Source organism: Urocitellus parryii, chromosome 3, assembly GCF_045843805.1.
Source record: "Urocitellus parryii isolate mUroPar1 chromosome 3, mUroPar1.hap1, whole genome shotgun sequence".
NCBI lineage: Eukaryota > Metazoa > Chordata > Mammalia > Rodentia > Sciuridae > Urocitellus > Urocitellus parryii.
Window position 1 is genome coordinate 20,609,208 of NC_135533.1, and position 18,685 is coordinate 20,627,892.

Genomic DNA, 18,685 nt, shown 5'->3' on the forward strand with positions numbered 1-18,685 from the left:
GAGCGACGTTGTGCCAGAATGAAAGATCATTTGATGAGATGCATTTTGTTATCACCCTTTTGTGGGATCTTTCTAAGAACATTTCTCTGAAGAGTCACGTGGAAAAGATTGGCTACCAAATACCAGCCGTTTTCAGGGACAGATTTTCATGAATATTTCTAGAAGACTATCAGATTTGCTTATTGTGTCCTCCATAATTATCTTTTCCTCCCCATTCCACCCATCCTACCCCACCCTCCTTTTAAAAAAAAAGAAAAAAGAAATATGACACATTCTGTGGTATTTGGTGCCATATGAAGGAGTGCACTTCTGAGTGGAGGGGTGGCACTTTTAAGCAGTAGTAAGGTTTGGGGTCATAATTCAGGAAAATGCTAATGAGCCATCAGATGGAAGCTGGACAGAGGCGATACTGCAGGGCCCTTGGTGTACTTGGCAGCATATGAAATGCACCTTAGAGAGTCAGGAATCCTGCACAGTGCTTTCTAACCGAGAGCCATTATATCTGAAAGCTAAGACTTTTCAATGTGCTTCTATTCACATGCATATTTCTATGCCAAATCTTTCAAAAGGCCTTTCCTTTGAAATACAAAAAGATAAACACATCTTTGAAAGGGATAGGTGATCTCCTTGCCACTTTTGAAATCTTTCTCCATTTTATATCTGAAATTTTTAACCCTTAAATTAAGACTGATTTTTCTATTCACCCGTGTGGTTTCATACCTTTGCAAGCACTAGGGAAAACCATGTCACAATTATTAAGACCTGAGTTTATGCTCAAATCCAGGAAAGAAAATTAAAACTTGAGGTGTATCATCTGGGGTGGATCTTTCCTTTCATGTTGCACTTCATTTCTTCTGTGACTGTTAATAAATAAATTTAAGACCTCATAGTTTAAAAAAAAAAAGCATGAATTTTGTCAGGCACTCAGTAGGACACCATCCGTTGCTAAAATATTTTTAAATCTCAACACCTAAGGCCTTCTGTTTCTTGACTTAGAGTATAAGACCTGGACTGCTTTGGTTCTAGCACTTAATACCTATGGGACACCAAGGAAACATACAGCCTCAGTTATGCACACCGTTCCCAGCAGGGAAAAATGAAGACAGTAGCACCTAGCCTTACTCCCTCCTCAGCTGGTTTTAATCATGAAATCAAAAGAGATAAATAGGAGAAATGATTGATTACTGATAATATTTGCTTTGGGGGAGCCCAAGTCTCCAGCCGCCTCCTACTAGCCTCGACTCTTGGCTCTGATGGAATTGTGTTTAGTTGGCAAGGAGGAATCTCAATCCCCCTCTCTTTCTAGGCACCACATCCTGATAGATCATAAGCACTGGAATTGCCTCACTGATTTTTTAATATCCCCTCAGCTACCACTACTACCTTACCCTGTAGGAGCTGGATGTCTGAAAACATTAGATTGAAAAAAGAATGAATATTGACCCACTTAACATGGCAGCTGAATTCCAGAGACACCAAGAATAACGAGAGCATTAACCTCCATAATTTAAAATAAATATGCTCCATACCCACTTGTTAAAAATTAATCCTTATTGTTGTCTGTATTGGCTTATGGTTGGATCCACATGTAACAGGTGGAAATATCAGACTTATGCTATTTTTTTTGTTTTGAAGAAGAGCTTGTATATTTTGTTATGACTCTCCTCATTCTTAAATCTGTTCACCAAGACCTAAAACTTAAAGGAATTTAAACATTTCTCCTCTCCTTTTCCTTCAAAAGAAGAAATTAATAATAATTTTAAACAACCCCATCTTTCCATCATCTGGATGATCTATTGTAGCTATCCTCTGTGGTTGAATGTGTGTTTTCCATTTTTCAATATAATAAAGTCTGTGATGAACAATTTTAGTTAAATTTTATACCCATGATTATTTCGGATGTTTCTAGAAATTGAACTTTTGAATTTGAGTATATGTTATTGAAAAGTATTTGAAATGTTGCCATAAATTGTACCGATTTATACTCTCACTAGTAAAATTCTGAGAAAACCCACTTCCTCATGTGCTCATTGATATTTAATCTATGTTTTTTTTAAAGCCAATGAAAACCAGTTTGATAGGTGTAAAATAAGATGATTGTATCAATCCTTGTCTCACAAATTTTTTCAAATACTGCTATCAGCAGGCGTGTGGGCCAGTACCTGTGTTCTAGACCTTTACCTCCTCCAGGCCCCGACTGGGAGATTTTAAGAATGGCATTTTCTGTTAGGTAAAATTTCTACTTAGAAAATAATAAAATTCTTTTAAAATTTTTCCTTGTGGTTAGGTCTTAGAGTTTCTCTTAGTTAGACCTCTGACAGTGCACAGTGCCCGTGATTCACTAAGCGATTCACAAAGGAGAAACTGACAGACGGCCATTCTATGCCAGTTCCCCGCACAGTCCAGACGTTATTAAATGAAGGTGTGAGATACAGGCCCCAAGACTGTTGAATGTACGTGTTCAATGTGCACATGAAAAGAGGGTGAGCACCAGAGTTGTTAATGAGCAAATCTATTTTATACACCACGTAATGTTATTTACTTAGAAGGTGACACAAATAACTCTCTAAGAAGGTGATGAAATTATCTCTGGAAGCTGGAGGATGCTTCCCCTTATCCGCAGCATCAGAGCAGCTCCTCATTAAACCTGGAGTCAGTCAGGATTTTCTCCTCATCTTATTTCCTCAGGGGGTGCACAGAGTCTGGGATCTGAGCTTGTCTGTGGCACTCACCTTCTTGAGAGCCCCTTATTGTTGGCGAGGTATTACTTCTGAGCAGGGAGAGCGCTGTCGCATCTGTGGACGAGTGTGCTCGGTTTTCAGGGTGGTTCTGTGTAAGTAGAGTCTCTGGATCAGAATACCTTATTGGTTGGGCCTCAGTGGATATCTGCATCTCATCTCATGAGAGAGACCTGATGAAATTACATATTTAAAAATCAAGTTTTAGGCAGAAGTGGGCAGCAGGCTAGCTTTGTCTTCTCTCTCCACTCCAAGCTCCCATTTCCTCTCTAATGTCCCATTTCTTCCCTAGCACAGAGATTCCTGCTTTTCTTTGGCTTTGGGAAGCATTCTTCTCCCACCAGTTGCTTATGAGTCTCTTCTAGAAAATGAACTGTAAATAAGCTCAAGGGTGACAGGTGTTTTCACTCTTCTTAACCTGGGTTCCAAGAAAATGACCTCAGAGGTCTTCCCATAATCTTTCAGTGTGTGTTTTCTTTATGTGATTAATAGCATCATATTTTCTGTCAGTAGGATGGATCTAAGTTGGATGGTATTTGCAAAGATGGAGCAGTAAAAACTGAGGCCAGGTATGTTTGTGGACTGTGCCTGGTTAACTGTACATCTCTCTCCCCATTAGTCTCCCGTAGCCTCTTGAGGGACTGTCCCCGCGCCTGGCCCTGTTAGCGCATTGACCACAGTGCTTTTTGAATGAGTGAATCTGAGGGTGGCCTGTCGAGAGACTGGAAGCCAGGTCATCAAGTAAGCATGTGCCATAAATTCCTTGGATGATCCGTGTAAACTGGGATTGGCCCAAGGGCTAAGTAGTTGCTGGTAAATGAGCTAATGTTTGCCTGCTTCCTCTACAGTGAGGGTGGTGGCTTTTGGCTTTCTTCTTAGCTCACTGTCTTCAAGAGGGCTCCATTGCCACTGTTCCAGGAGAGCTTCTTTGTTAGACCTCTGGAGGACCTGCCCACGGGAGAGGGGAAGGGACCTGCTCTGGTACAGGGGAGAGCAAGCCTGAGAGTTTTCTTATAAAAATTAGATAAGACACTGCGGATAGCTCAGCTTCTTCCACTGTGAAGCAGCCCACTGGTTGCTGTTAAATGTGTATGCAGTGTCACCTCCTCCAGCGCTTCCCGAGGAAGACTTGTGACCTCCAGAGTGACAGTGTTGCATCACACAGCCCTCAAGAGAAGCAGAGTTTTCTGTACCGGTAACATGTAGTAATCTAAGAGTTACCCTACAGGTCTTGTAAGACATCCTGGTAGATTCTCTTGATAATCCTTCTGATGTAACTGAAATTGCTTTGTCTCACCCTGTGGAAGAAACAGTGAGACACAAACCACGGTGTGAGCAGAAAGGTGTCATGCATGTGATACACAAGTCCAAAAGTGAGGGTAGAAGAGTGGTACTGTTTTGTCCCAGGGAGAAGAGCTACCGACAGGGCTTTAAGACCTTCTGTTGGCATAATACAAAAGGACATAGTGAGAAAAATACAATTAAGCATGAAAAAATGGGAGCTGGGGTAGAAAAGGACCAGTCACTTTCCCAGTATTATGTAGAGCAGTTAACTTTCTTGCATAAAGATTGTGGAGTGATGCCTCATGGAAATTAAGATATAATTAGTTTTCTTATAAAAATTAGGTAAGGCCATGCTAAAACCTTAAGTTGTTACAGAATGCTATTAAATGAGAAATACAAATCGTTCATCACAGGACATTCCTGGGTATCGGTGTGCTGAATACATGCCAGTCACCTTCAGGAACACTCTTCGAAGTGTTTTGCAGCTTTGTTCACATATTTTCCATATTAAGACAAGTAGATCTCATTTTTTTTTCTTCTCACTCTCTTTCTCTCTCTTTTTTTTTCCTTTCTTTTTTTTCTGGTCCTGGGGGTTACACATGTCAGCAAGTGCTCTGCCACTGAGATACATCCCCAGACCTTTTTCCTTTTATTTAAAAAAAAATTTTTTTTTAGTTATACCTGTACACAATATCTTTTCTTTGTTTGTTTATTTTTATGCGGTGCTGAGGATCGAACCCAGTGCCTCACATGTTCGAGGCAAGTGCTCTGCCACTGAGCCACAACCCCAGCCCTTCCTTTTATTATTATTTTTTTTTAATCATTCTTTTGAGGCAGGGTCTTACATAGTTGCCCAGTCTGGCCTTGAACTTGCAATCATCCTTCCTTGGCCTCCTGAGTAGCTGGGATTACAGGTGTACATCACTAGATCTCTATCCTTAAAAGAGGTCAGAATAACTTTTAAGAGAGAGAACGCAGAGATGTAGCCTCTGGGTGCCTTACAGAAATAACCAGAGAAATAAAGAGGAAATGAAATCATAGCTAATTCAGGAGCTAAATATGAAAGGCAGTCAGGTACTTTAGAGAAATATTGGGCTTTAGAGACTCATTAGAAAAACCCCTTCCTAGAAGTAAAAACTTCTCCATAGCCATTCTAGGGCACGGTGATACTTTACTAATTACACATTTATTTGTGATTTTAAAATTTATGCCTGTCTCTGCTGCCATCGGCTCCATGAAAGCAGGGCCACGTCTCTGTTTGCTCACTATATTCCCGGTTCCTGGCCTCGTAACTGGCCCGACCTTCAGTACGTGGGGCATGGAGAGGTGGACAAACGAAAGGAAACGCAGGCTGCCCTGGAGTTTTGAGTGCAGCTGTGTTTTTTTAAATTTCCCAGATGAAGAAACTGAGGACAGGACGCCTTAGCTAAGGTTATCCTGCGTAGTGGCAAGGCTGCCAGCGAATCTGGGATTCCTATTTTAATTAGAAAACTAAGTCAAGGAAAAGAAACCTGAGACTCTAATTAGTGAAGTTTCTAAAGCTCCTGGAATAAAACTGGAAATGCCAGCAGCAGCTCTGAATAGCTCTGTTGCTTTTATGAGAAATGGTAAAGATGGAGCGAAAGAGTAATTACAAAAGCAGTTTATTAATTTTTGCCCAGGTACCCAGGAGACAATGGGCTTTTCACAAGATGCGGCTTTTTCGGGATGATGAGATTTGATGCTGGAGTTAAACATGACTGGGAAATTTTTTTTTTTTTCTAATACTCCCTGTTCTTGGTTGGAGAAGGACAGAGGCAGAAGGAAAAGGAAATTTCTGACAAGTGGAAGCAAAGTACTACTGCAAAGGAGAGCTGTCCCAGGGTGTCACTGCGTTTGGCTTTATTGAAGTTATTCATGAGGCGTATGAAAGGCAAACATCTCAGCGCTTCGAGAAGGACTGTGCCTGATTAGTTGGACTCCGTATATCATAAAAATTAGAGTGGCTCAATTTAAAAAGATGTTTATTTTTCTCTTATCTAATAAAAGTCTAAAGGTAAGCAACTCAGGACTGACCTGGTAGCTTTGGTGTCATCAGAACTCTGTACCCTAACAGTTTCCCTCCTTAATCTCACATTCCAAGATGGCGGCTGGAGCTCAAGCCATCACATCTACATTGCAAAAGGGAGGCTGGGGTGGTGGGTGTGGGGGTTGGGAGGGGTAATGCAAATAACCTAAAAAGATACCCTGTCAACTCTCTTTATGCAGCCTACCTGGAAGTCTCACGGAACAATTCTGCTTACAGCTCAGCCTAATTAGAAGCAAGTATGATAGTTTACTTTAGTTGACTGTATCCAGCTTAAAGCCAGGATTATCTAAAAAGGAAGGCGAGATGTTGGGATGAGATTCTTTTTTTCCTACTTGGAATCTTCATTTGTCTTTAGAATGTCATAGGATTTTTGAATGAATAGAAAGTGTTAGTCATTTGGTATTGATCACTAGTGAAACAAATTTGAAAAAAATAGGGCTGAGAAAACTAAGATATACTGATGGATATTCACAAATGGTTATTAGCAGAAATTTAGCAGTCCTAAAGATAAATACGTAGTCTTTTGACTTTAATATTAACAACAAAACAAATAACAAAGTTGATTGTTAGAGGCGCAGTGTGAAACCATCTACTCAGCGACTACGTTTCAGGTTCATGCGTAGTTTGCAGGTAAATTAGTGGAAATTCAGACTCTTAAAGTGCCGGGGGATCCAGGACTTGTTGTCAGGACTGGTGTTGTTACTGAGAACCTCTGCTTTCTGCAAGGAGAAATCAGGCTATGTGCCAACCACTGAACTTCTATTATTCCGTTGATGGAATCACACCTCATTTTAGATGTTAAAAAGTGAGACTCAGTTTAAATAGCCCAAACCATTCCTTGCTTGGTGTACTTTTAGATGCAGAATACTAGATCTGATATACCATGAATCTGAGCCCCTGTCGGCAATTTGCAAGCTGTTTCAATGAGCTTTGTCCTGGGGACAGCAGGTACAAGGGCAAGAAGGGCATGAAAGAAGACAATGCAACCAGGGCCCTGGCTTTTAAAAGTTCCACTAGTGAAAGGTCCTTTAAGATGCCAGCTACTCTATTCAAAGGACCTTTCTCTTACTGAGAATTTCAGATTCCACTGTTCTCTTGCCCAACTCTTAACAGACTACAACAGGGAAACAGAGAGGCGAAACTCACACCAGCCATTAAGTTTTCCGATAAAAGGTTTTTCAGGAGAAATACTGAAACCACTAGATAAACTAAATTTGGACCATTAGTGATTTTTTTCTTTTAAATCAATAGCTCTTAAAATTGTTGAGCTATAAATGTAGTTATATTGCAAAGTCAGTCTTCGGATTCTGTGTGATTCGGACAGGATGGTGGATAAGGCACGAACTCTTTTGGGCCACCTGATGCTATTAAATAAATAACTGTTTCAGGGTTTCCATGACTTGAATTGTGTCTGAGTTATAGTTGATGGAGCATTAAGTTGGGTTCCTAAATGCTTGCTTTCACCCTGGAGGAAACATGTACCTGTATCATGTGTTATAACCTACTTCTTAGGGGAGTGTTATCACAAAACATATAAATAAGACTGATTTGGACCTAGGAACTCTCTTGTTGGCATTGGTATTTGAGTCCTGGACCTTTGTTTGAATTGGCAAGCCACATCAAGTGACATGTGTATGGGGTATGTTGTGAGATGTGTTGAGACCTGTAGTATTTAGCTGAAGTTGTAGATTTGCTTACAAAGAGGAAAACCACACCTACGGCTGGACTGATCGTATTCAGGAACAGACTTGTTCCTTCTGCTGTTCATTTTGGCCTAAATGAACAATGGAGTCGCACAGTCCTTGAGTGGACAGTGAGGAGGAATGTTTTCTCCTCTAGGAAATGGTTTCAGGCCACCAGAATTTAAATTATACCTTGGCTCCGGTGTGTTATCTACTTAGGCCCTAATCTCTTTATGAAGCATTTTGTTAAAGAACTGCCAAGGGCTAATTAACAAATTTTTCTTATGACTTTTCAATTTGTTCTTTTCTTATACACAATAGGTGCTATCATAGTAGCTACAAGGGAGCAGAAATAAGACTCAGAATCCGAGAAAAGATTGCAAGAATACTGCATGTGTGCATGTTTTCTTTTGATCTAATTTAGAACTTGAAAACAGACACTTTTCAAATCTAGCAATAACGTGTATCTGTGCGTGTGCATTTTAATATATACTTTTAAAAGAGAGACATTCTGAAAATGGAAAATGGCAGTGTATCACGCATTCACAAACCTGGGCTGCAGCCAGCCCAAGGAAACTTGGGAATGATGCCCGCTCTTCTTGATTTCCATTTCCTTCCAACACTGTCTAAGACTTTGTTCTTGGGTATCAGATGGGTGAGTCCCCACACATACCCCAGATTAGGAATTGAAGGGACTTTGGAAATCCTGCATCTTAAATTACCCATACGGTTCTATACATGCTTCTGTGCTGTTGCCTCAACTCTCTGTGGCAGGTATGATAAATTGGCTCAATAAAACTCTGCAAATTCCTTCTTCTCTTTCTTTACCCTTAAAGTAAGAAAGCAAAAATACTGAATTTCCCAGCCTCTTTTGCAGCCAGCATTGTGCATGGTCTATAATTCTGGCCAAAGAGATGTTAAGTGGAAATTTCTGGAGAGGACTTCTCTTCCCCCTCTCTACCTTTCCTTTCTTCCTCCCTTAGAGCATGGATATATTAATGGGGGGCAGGAGGTACCGTAACTTATCTTGAGACCATGGGGACAAAGCTAAATGCTAAGGGAGACTAGAAAGGAACAGATAAAAGAACCCAGTTAAATGATGTCGCAGCTGGGCAGCCACATCAGTCCTCGGTTTCCAACCTCCAAACTTCTTATTACATGAAAAAAATAATTGCTTTACCGGTTTAGCCAGAGGTACTGTTTGCGGCTCTGACTATAGTGTTGCTATAATTGAACAGTCTTAAGCAACATCCGTGCCCTTTGTGTGTGTGTGTGGGTGGGTGTGTGTGTGTACATATGTGTGGCACTGCAGGTTGAAGTATTATCCATCTAGGATCCAATAAATAGAGTATTTCATCTTATTCTTGTTATGACAGTATTATATTTACATAAGACTTGTCTCCCTGTCCCATCCTGTTTTAAATAAGAGCCAAAGTTGAAGTGCAATTCAGGATTACTGCTACCACTCTAACATTATTTCAGTGAGTTTTATGTGCCATGTATCTTGCTAAGTGCTCTAAGTGTAAAGACGAATAGGACAAGATACCCGCCTTGGGTTTCTTATGGATAGTTAGAGACCATATGGAAACACATATTGTTGGTCTAGTGTGGTAAGTGCTTCAGTAAAAGTCTGTGCTCTTTATGAGAACACAGAGAAAGGACATGAATCAGTGACGTTTTGTATATAACAAACTGTCCCAAAACTAAAGGCTTAAAACACTCACCGTGTATTTACCTCCTGATTCTGCAGGTCATCTGTTTAGCTGGTGTCTTCTGGGCAGTGTGGGCTCTCTCCTTCTGAGATGGCAGAGGTTTGGCTGGACTAGGATGGCCTGGGTACTTCAGTAGGCTTCCCTGGGCTTATTGATGTGGCACCTGGGCAGGGTTCCAAGACAGAAGCCCAGGTTTGTAACTGGCTCATTGCTACTTCCATTCCCTTCTGTTGTCCAGAGAAGTCACTGAACAGCCCAGATTGAAGGGGTGGGGAAACAGACCTTACCTTTCATGCCAAGAGCCAAGGGACATGAATACAGAAAGGAATAAGAAATTGTGGCTATTTTTGTAATCTACCACAGGACTCAAGGGAACATGAGGCAGGTACAGCAACAATTTTCTTGAAAGGATTTCATCTCACATTTTAAAAACTCTTGGCAATAATAGCATGTTCTTTGAATAAAAGGTGATAGCATCAGTCATCAGTTTTGAATCATTTTTCGATATTGTCAATTTCTTCTCCTTCCTTATTTGTTTCTCATTTCTTAACATTAGTTTTAAAGTAATCCATAAGAAAATATTGCTTTGAGAAAAGAAAAGTAGTGTGTCAAAAGTGCAGGATTGAAATAATATTTGGACTTTTCTTTAATTCAACATTTCTCATGGACCATTACAGAGGATTCTCTTCCCTCAAGATAAGTGAATGCTAGTCCATAATAGGGAGGGAGGAGGCATGGGAAAACTGGAGGAACTTTGATTGGGCAAATGGGAGGAGGGAAGGGAGGGTGCATGGAGGCAGGAAAGATGGTGGGATGAGAAATGGACATCATTATCCTAGGTACATGTATGACTGCACACATGGTGTGACGCTACAAAGTGTGCAGCCAGAGAAATGAAAAGTTGTGCTGCAGTGGTGTACAATGAATCAAAATGCATTCTGCTGTCATAGATACCTAATTAAAATTAATTAATTAATTTTAAAAAGAAAGTTAAAAAAAAAAAAAAGATGCATCATAGTCAAAGGTTTCCAGGAGCAATCAGTTTGGGAAACCTCATGAACAATACTACTTGGAGTTTTACAATGCACAGCAAGAGTTAAAGCTGTGGAAAGTCCTGGCACTAAAGTACTTTTGCTATTTCATTTAGAAATTATTGGATTTCATTGGTGACAAGGTCAAAAATTATTAGTCTGATTTTTACATGGCTAGTTGGTTAGCCCCATAACCATTAACACTCCCACAATGACTAGCCATCGCCTTCACATTTCCACACTGAATGTAGTGCTTGGTTTAATAGAAGGAAAGACTTTGTTCTTTTCTAAATATTTTTTAAATGTCCCTTGGAAAAAAGTATATTAGTTTCATGTACTATCTTATTTAATATCCAAAGAATCCTACCAGGCAATTGATGTTACTCACCCTGTTTTACATACGGGAGGCAAGTTTTTGAGGTCTAGTAACTTATTCAATTCCACAGGGGTGGAACCATGGTTTGGCAACGTGACCCCAGAAGTCCGTGTCCTTAACCATAGTGCTCTACTGCGCAGTGCAAAATGCAGTGGGCAAGGTATGTTTCATGTTCTAAATGAAACACTTAAAAGTTTTGTACAGTGGAACAATGTCCCCACTCAGCTCGATGCTCCTGTTTCCAGTAATTGATTGCTGGTGCCTCAGGTTGGAAGATGTTTTACGTAGAAAATAAAAATACCTGTTGTTTCCAGTAATGCCTTGTCCTCTAACATAGGTGGCAGAAATATCTCCCAAATATGAAGAATTATATTGCTATATTTTAGATCATTCACCTTCCAGGAACTCATTACGCTTGATAAAGAAAGATAGCCTTTATCAGACTTTTAATAGTGCTAAAAGATACTATCATCTGCTTTGAATTTATGAGTTCTACCTCTCGAAGAATGTCTTGGTGGGAAACCTGTTTTATGCTTTTATCAATAAAAGTTTCTGTCTTAAAGGAAGAAATTAATAAATCGGACCTTTAGTATTTTATTTAAATCACATTTACCTGCCATGAATTTATACTTCCACCCCGCAAATCATGTCAAGAATTTTTCCTGTGGTTGATGGGGCAGGAGACTACACAGAACAAATATGAGTGGAGATATTTTTAATTTTAGGCTGTCGAGGTCTTTACAGACAGAAGTGATAAGCCTTTATGCAAAGCAATAATCATTCATCGAAAGACCATCTTGCAAGGTCATGAACACCTTTCTCTACCTGTTCCTTTTGGCTCTCTTTTTAAAGACATCTTACCAGGATTTCACCCCCACCCATACAATAAAAGGACTTTATGTATCAGCCAAGTTTGAAGGAAATATGCATGTAACTAATTTAGAAATGAGAATGTGGATGTTACTTATTTGAACCATATTCAGCTATTATAAAATGATTAGATAAAATACACTTGGTGTAATTATATGTTACTACAGATTGTAGGGTTAACCAAATAACAAACTTAGTTACAATGATGAATTTAAAGTAACAGTAATCTGTAATTAACAAAAAAAACATAGCAGCATTACCACCTGTTACCAACTCAAGACAACAGAGATAACAAAAGCAACCTTTCTGAAAATTATTATACTTCTCCTTCCTCTCCATTCAGGGTAGCAACATTGCAGCGTTGCTAGGCAATGTGTGAAGCCAGAGCTCTTGCAGCAGTTTGGGGTCCACTAGTGGTTTGCAGACAATGCTGGCAGAATCACTAATTTGGAACAACTTTGTAAAGATGATAGCTATATTTAATTATGGAAAGTGATGTTTGCCATCATTCTTCAGGAACACCGATTATTTTTCACTATGAATGGCAAGTTAAATAGTACATTCTTCTTTCATTGTTCTGAAAGCCCATTAGTTGTCAGATTTAGTGGGTATTGAGAATCATCTGAAATATTTAAAAATGCAACTTCTTGGCCCCAGAGATTGAGGGTGTTACCCAGGACTGCAGTTTGGTAAGGTCCAAACGTACCCCTTATGTAGTTGGGCCATAGGCCTTTACCCAAAGCTTCACAATACAGTAGGGCAAGAGTTGGGCCCCCTTTATCTCCCATTCCATAATTTTTAATCACACTGTGGGGGTCATTAGGACGGCTACCCACTCTTGGAAAATTTTATTTCTAAAGACTTAATATAAAGCTACATCGCTTTCATTATCAAGTACAAAAGTAAATGAAGATTGTCATTATATATCAATAAGGTATGCAGTGATGTTACTTAAAAATAAGTGCACAGGCTGGGGATGTGGCTCAGTGGTAGAGTGCTTGTCCAGCATACGTAAGGCCCTGGGTTCCATCCCCAGCACCACAAAAGAATATGCAGCATCAGAACATTACGGGATCATTATGGTTGCAGGCAGGACTTACTGGTGGGTACAGAAAAGTGATGGACAAAACTTTGAGGAGCCACAGGATATTTGCACGTCTCAAAGTATCTCCTACAAGATATCAAAGGAAAAATTGTAACTTTGCTGTGGAAAAACCCTGTGGACACCACCATAATCAAGTGATGAAGGTCAACATCAGTAAAAAGATCTGTCGACATCATGGAGCCCCTGAAGGGCACATTCCTTCTGTGGTATTCTTCCCTACTGTGCGTGAACTCGGCCGAACCATGAGGAAACCTCAGACAAGCCTAAATTTCAAAATATTCTACAAAATAACCAGACCCGTATTCTTCAGGAGTGCCAAGATAAGAAAAGACTGAGAACTGCCACAGGTTAGAGGAGACTGAGCAGCCAAGACAACTCCATGCTAACCAGGATCCAGGATTAGATCCCAGCATAGAAGAGGAGCACTAATGGAAAACTCCGGAGTCTGTGGTTTAGTGCATACCAGATACTACAACTACTAGTTCAAGTATGTATCATTGTTATCACTCTAGGTCATTGTAGCATGACTGAGATGTTGGCATGAGGGAAAGCTGAATGATATGTAGGGACCCGCTACTATTTTTTGCCCCTTCTCTGTAAGTCTAAAATTATTTCACAATGAAAAGCTGGAAAAAATACATTTGTTTCTTCATGTGCACCCAGTGGCTTAGTTTTCAAGAACATATAAAATCTCTGCACTGCCAACGTCTTCAGCATCTATCTTCTTCCAGCTTTTTATATCGTAGTCCAGCCAATCATTTGCTGCTGTTATTGGCTCCTTTGTGGCTGGCAGGGGTGGGGTAAGACAAATTATTTGTGTATTATGAAATGTTTAAAACCAGTGTGACAACTAGCTGCACCAATACCTTATTTTAGGGGATGTTACAATGCTGTAGTGAAACCTCCCCTGTGTTTCCTTCATAGCAGTCTGCCCTTCTGGTCCCCTTCTACCACTACATATAACTTGGAGATAGCCAGTGAAATTGGTCATTAGTATCCTTGTGTTTTATTTTGCACTTTTCTAAACTTGACATAGATTGCATCCTACCATATTTCTTCAACTCACCCTGTGTGTGCGTGTATATACTTATATGTATGTATATAAAATATCCATATACACACACACACATATATTTGATTCCTTTTCTCTACAAATTTCCACTGTGCAAATTTATCCATTCTCCCATTGGCAGCTATGTTGGAGTCTTTTCATTTTGAATAGGTGGTGCTTAGAAAGTGTTTTCTGAGGCCAAAGGAGATCTCTGTTCTTTCTGAACTTGAAAAACGCCATCTGTAATTTTTAACTTGGCCCCCCATGGCCTCTCATTATGATTGTTTTTCTTTCCTCTCATATAAGATGGAAAAACTTGTTCAGGGTTTAATTTCCCAAAATGGATGTTATTTGGATAATAAGGACCTAATGTTGAATGAATATGAAATTATTTGAGTGGATCAGACACTGTCCGCCTACGTGTCTTGAGTATGTTTCTGTTTATTCCCTTAGTATTTTATTCATATGGTGCTGCCTCCTGAGGAAGTCTCATTGTGAGGAAGATTTATGCGGCATGGGAAACTGGTCACTGAGGTTGAAAAATGGAGCCTAAATAAAGTCTAAAACTTTAATTTGAGATTACATGCTAAGTTTGCAGGCTATGGGTGTACTGGACTTTTGTGTTTTAACATCCTAGGGGAAATTTTGACACATTCAGTAATAATGTTACCTGCATTTGGCATAATGGAACGAGAGGAGAGCTCACCTTATTATGGCAAACCCTTGCTCTCTGTGCATTGTTCTTGTTAGAAATGTCATATTTACTTTTTGGTCAGTTAGAATTTGTACCCAGAGTGGAATGACCCAAATTAGTTATTTTCTTGTAAAATTATTTTATTTGGATGTTGATCGTACTCTGCAAAAACAGTTAACAGTTTTCACAGCTTTCTTGTTTGTCTTATTTGATTTCTACAACAGTTTGGATAGAGTTAAGCAGGGCTAATATTACCATCCATAGTTACAGGCTAAGAACCTGGAAAGGAAGTGAGGTGGGGGTTGGGGGAAAAAGACCTACTCAAGGTCACAGAAAAGAACCAGAAACCAGATCTTTCAACCCCATTCTGTCCAGATGTTATAGTTTCTTAAAATGAGTGAAAGTATTAATCAAGATGTTATTGCTTTGCCAGCATTTTAATAGATAATTCAGTAACATAATGCCCACTTGACAGTTAATCATAGTAATTTGGGAGTTCCTTGTCATTGTTAGTGATAGATTAGTAACTGCCTTTTTTTTGCTGCCCTCATTGTTTAAAAAAAAAAAAAGTTCAAAAGAAAGCTTAAATCAAACATTGCAAAAGAACATGTCATGACTGGTGTATTTTAAAGGAAAAAAACCTAATAAGTGAAACAGATAGGAAAATGTGACATAACCTGAAGTTAAAATATCTGAGAAGACAAATGACTTTTTGATAGCTTTAGACCAACAGATGAATTAAAACCTCTCAGCATATAGACTGGTGCAGTTGATCAGTCAAATTGCAATTTTTAAAAATGCAGAAGCAGTATACTTCGAATATTGTCTTCATGTCAGAAATGCACCTTTGTGCTTGAAAATGATAAAAAATTACAATCGATCCTTACAACTGTTCTGTTCATCTTTATTGATCAGGTGCAAGAAAGATAAATCGTAACCCAAATAAGATTATAGTAAATGTTAGCATCGTAGGGGACTATAGGTTGATAGAAAGCCATTCATCATCTCAAATGGTGACCTGTCTATGGCTCCAGCCACCCTGCATCTGCTGTCTAATCACATACCTATTGATTTTATCTACATCCTAGAAACCTGGATGTGACTGTCATTGGACAACCCAGATTGTTAAATGCAAAGGGGTCGCTGGTGTGAAGTGGATTTCATTTTCATTTTCTCACCAACCAACAATGATTTATTAAAAAATAATCTACCCCAAGCCATGCATGTGAAACCTGAGTGATTAAGGAATGAAGGCACACAATAGACCACTGTATTGTACTGTGTTCTTTAGCACTGCCGTGTATTTGGCAGGATATTTCATTGAGTCTGAGGGCTGGTGGGGTCATTTAGGCCACCCTCTAAGATTGGTAAGATTGGTTTCAAGGTAGTTAGTCAGCTGCCCTAGGAAAGGCATTATTTTGCCATTGCAATTTGGTTTGTGTTGCTTACAAGTTCATATAAGAGGAAACATTTTTTAAATTAATGTTACCCAAGTCTGCCCTCTCATTCCTAATGATGGTTCTGAATGTCGATGCTCTTTTGGTCATATGGAGGTGATTGAAAAAAAAAAATTTATTCATAAAGAATTCACTTTGAGGCCAAAATGTTGTGTAAAAGAAATAATCCTCTAACATCCTAGTTGGAACTCTGATGGAATAATAGGCAAATTTCATCTCAAACGTCCTTTGATCTTGCCATGGTAGATTCCAAATATGACAGATCTAAGTAGTATTTCAAAAATATGCTAGGAATTTTCTTATGGAGATTAAATAATGACAAATTATAACTATGAAATTTGGTTCTGTAATTGAAATCTATGTATCAACCAGTATGTTATTTAAACAAATAGCCTTCCATGCATTTCTAAAAGTATCCATGCAACTTAGTACAAGAAATCCTTCCATACTTCAGCAGCTGAAATAAGGTTTTATGATTTGTTTTTGTTTTGGGAAATTGTAAGTCTTTCACACATTTTGTCCTCCTGGGTAATGAACACTCTAATATCCATCTTTGTCCACAGAGCTCAGAGTTCTACAAAGTCACCACTGAGCAATATCAGAAGGCTGCTGAAGAGGTAGAAGCGAAGTTCAAGTAAGTTTTTAATCCTCCTATGATCATTTACTATTCTTAACAGGATGAAAGAATAATTTCATTGCTGTTTGAACAGAAGATAGTTTGTTAGGTAGCACTCTGGAATACTCAAAAGTGTCTGGGGGTGTGCAAGATGGGTCATGTTATTTGCTGTTCTTGAATTCAGGTACAACTGAAGGGCACTTGATGAAAGCTTGTTACACCTCCATCCACTCTATAAACTAAGGGGAAATCAAAAGCAATGGTAATACAATTTTCATTGGGAATAATATTTAAGGTAGAACGCCTTAAATTGATGTTAAATTGCTACCTCTATTAATGGAAGCCATTCGTTTTTGTGTAGTAAAATGATAGGCATGTCCAAATTTGGATATATGCCTTTCTCATATTTAAACTATTTTTATTTCTTTACATGTACCTTGAAAGCATTTAAATCATAGATTTTACCTGGCCCTTGATTATGAAGGTGATATTAAATTGCTACCTCTATTAATCCTTGGGATGTCTAAATGAATGTTCTGTAATTGATGGATCAAAGTGTCCATGACCCAGAGCCTTCTATGTTCTCTTTACTGCCAGTTCTCACAGTGGGTAAGAAGACATCATTCAGATTATCCTAAGTGTATAAATGACTCCATTGTATAAACCTGTTAGTAGCACATGTGCAAATTAGTGAAGCAAAAAAGGTGTTGTGACAGGTTTAGTTGAAAGATTGCATTGGGCTCTGACCTCCTTCCTTGCACATGTTTATAAGTATTTGATAAAATGATTAAACCCTAAGGTGGAGTTATTAGATTCTGCAACAGTACAATTTCTGTGGTAATGGATATTAGTGTTACTTTAATGTTGATTAAAACTAGATTTGCTTTTAAAAGGTACTTTGAGGTATATTTAAACAGATAAAAATCTTTAGTCTTCCTTAGTAAATTATCTCTTTTAGCAGTAGTACGGGGAAGATTGCATCACAAATACCACCCTTAAAGGTTAATGTGAGATCTTAAGAATTTGGATATAGAATTGGGTATAGATTTGATATTAAAAGGTCTCTAGAAGTGGGTTTGTAGCTCAGTGGTAGATCACTTGCCCAGCATGAATGAAGCCCTAGATTTAATCCCCAGCACTACTACCAAAAGAAAGAAAGAAAACATATTCAATATAATTTTTAAATTTTGCAATATCTTTTAAACTGTGTGCTATGAGAACCTTTGACTTTTCACCCTGTGTATTTCTTCATTATAAGATCATAACTATGAAAATAACTAAAATTTGAGATAAATCAGAGATCGATTCTAACTACAATGATCTATGAAGTCTTCATAAAGAAGATGGTATTTGGTGAGGCTTGAAAAAAAGTATTGAGTAGGCGGAAGGGAAAGAGATTCAGGAGGAAAATCACGCTCTATAGGTGGTAGGTGACAACTTTAGTGAAGATCAATGGTGTGACTCTGAGAGATCAGTCAAGATACAGCTGGCGAGGTCACTAGGGTCATTCATTAGCTGCTGGGCTAGGAATTCGGTCTTCTTTTAGCAGAAAGTACTGGAAAGCGTTTGCTTGGTGAGTGCCCTGATGTCTGTGTTCCTGTAGGCAGGGTAGTCTGACCCTGGAGGTGAGTTTGGTTGGAGGTATGAGAAATGAGAGCCAGGAGTGCCACGTGGGAGGACTCTGCCAGTGGAAGAGAAGAGAGCTGGTGCAGCAGCAGCAGTCATTGAAAGACTGGACACCCTATGGTTTGAATCTCAAATGTCCCCCAAAGGTCGTGTGTTGAAGACTTGGTCCAAGTGCACCAATGTTCAGAGGCGGGGCTTTTAGAAAATGATTGGGTCACAGTGGATTCATCTATCTGATGGATTCATAATTTACAGCGACTACCAGGAGGTGGTGAGAAGGTCGGGAGGTAGAGTGTGGCTGGAGGAGCAGGCCCTGCGGGTGTGCCCTTGGGGACCATGTTTTTTCCTTGCTCCCCTCTTTCTTGCTTCCCAGCT

General features: G+C 39.2%; 1 protein-coding gene across 1 annotated transcript in view; it reads left to right on the plus strand.

Annotated features, from left to right (window-relative positions):
• The window catches only part of Chchd3 (coiled-coil-helix-coiled-coil-helix domain containing 3), a 265,714-nt gene that overhangs the window by 197,520 nt on the left and 49,509 nt on the right, over nt 1–18,685 (plus strand). Inside the window, exon 6 of the mRNA XM_026392785.2 lies at nt 16,632–16,702. Within this exon, the coding sequence (XP_026248570.1) occupies nt 16,632–16,702 (71 nt within the window). The remainder of the gene's footprint in view (nt 1–16,631; nt 16,703–18,685) is intronic.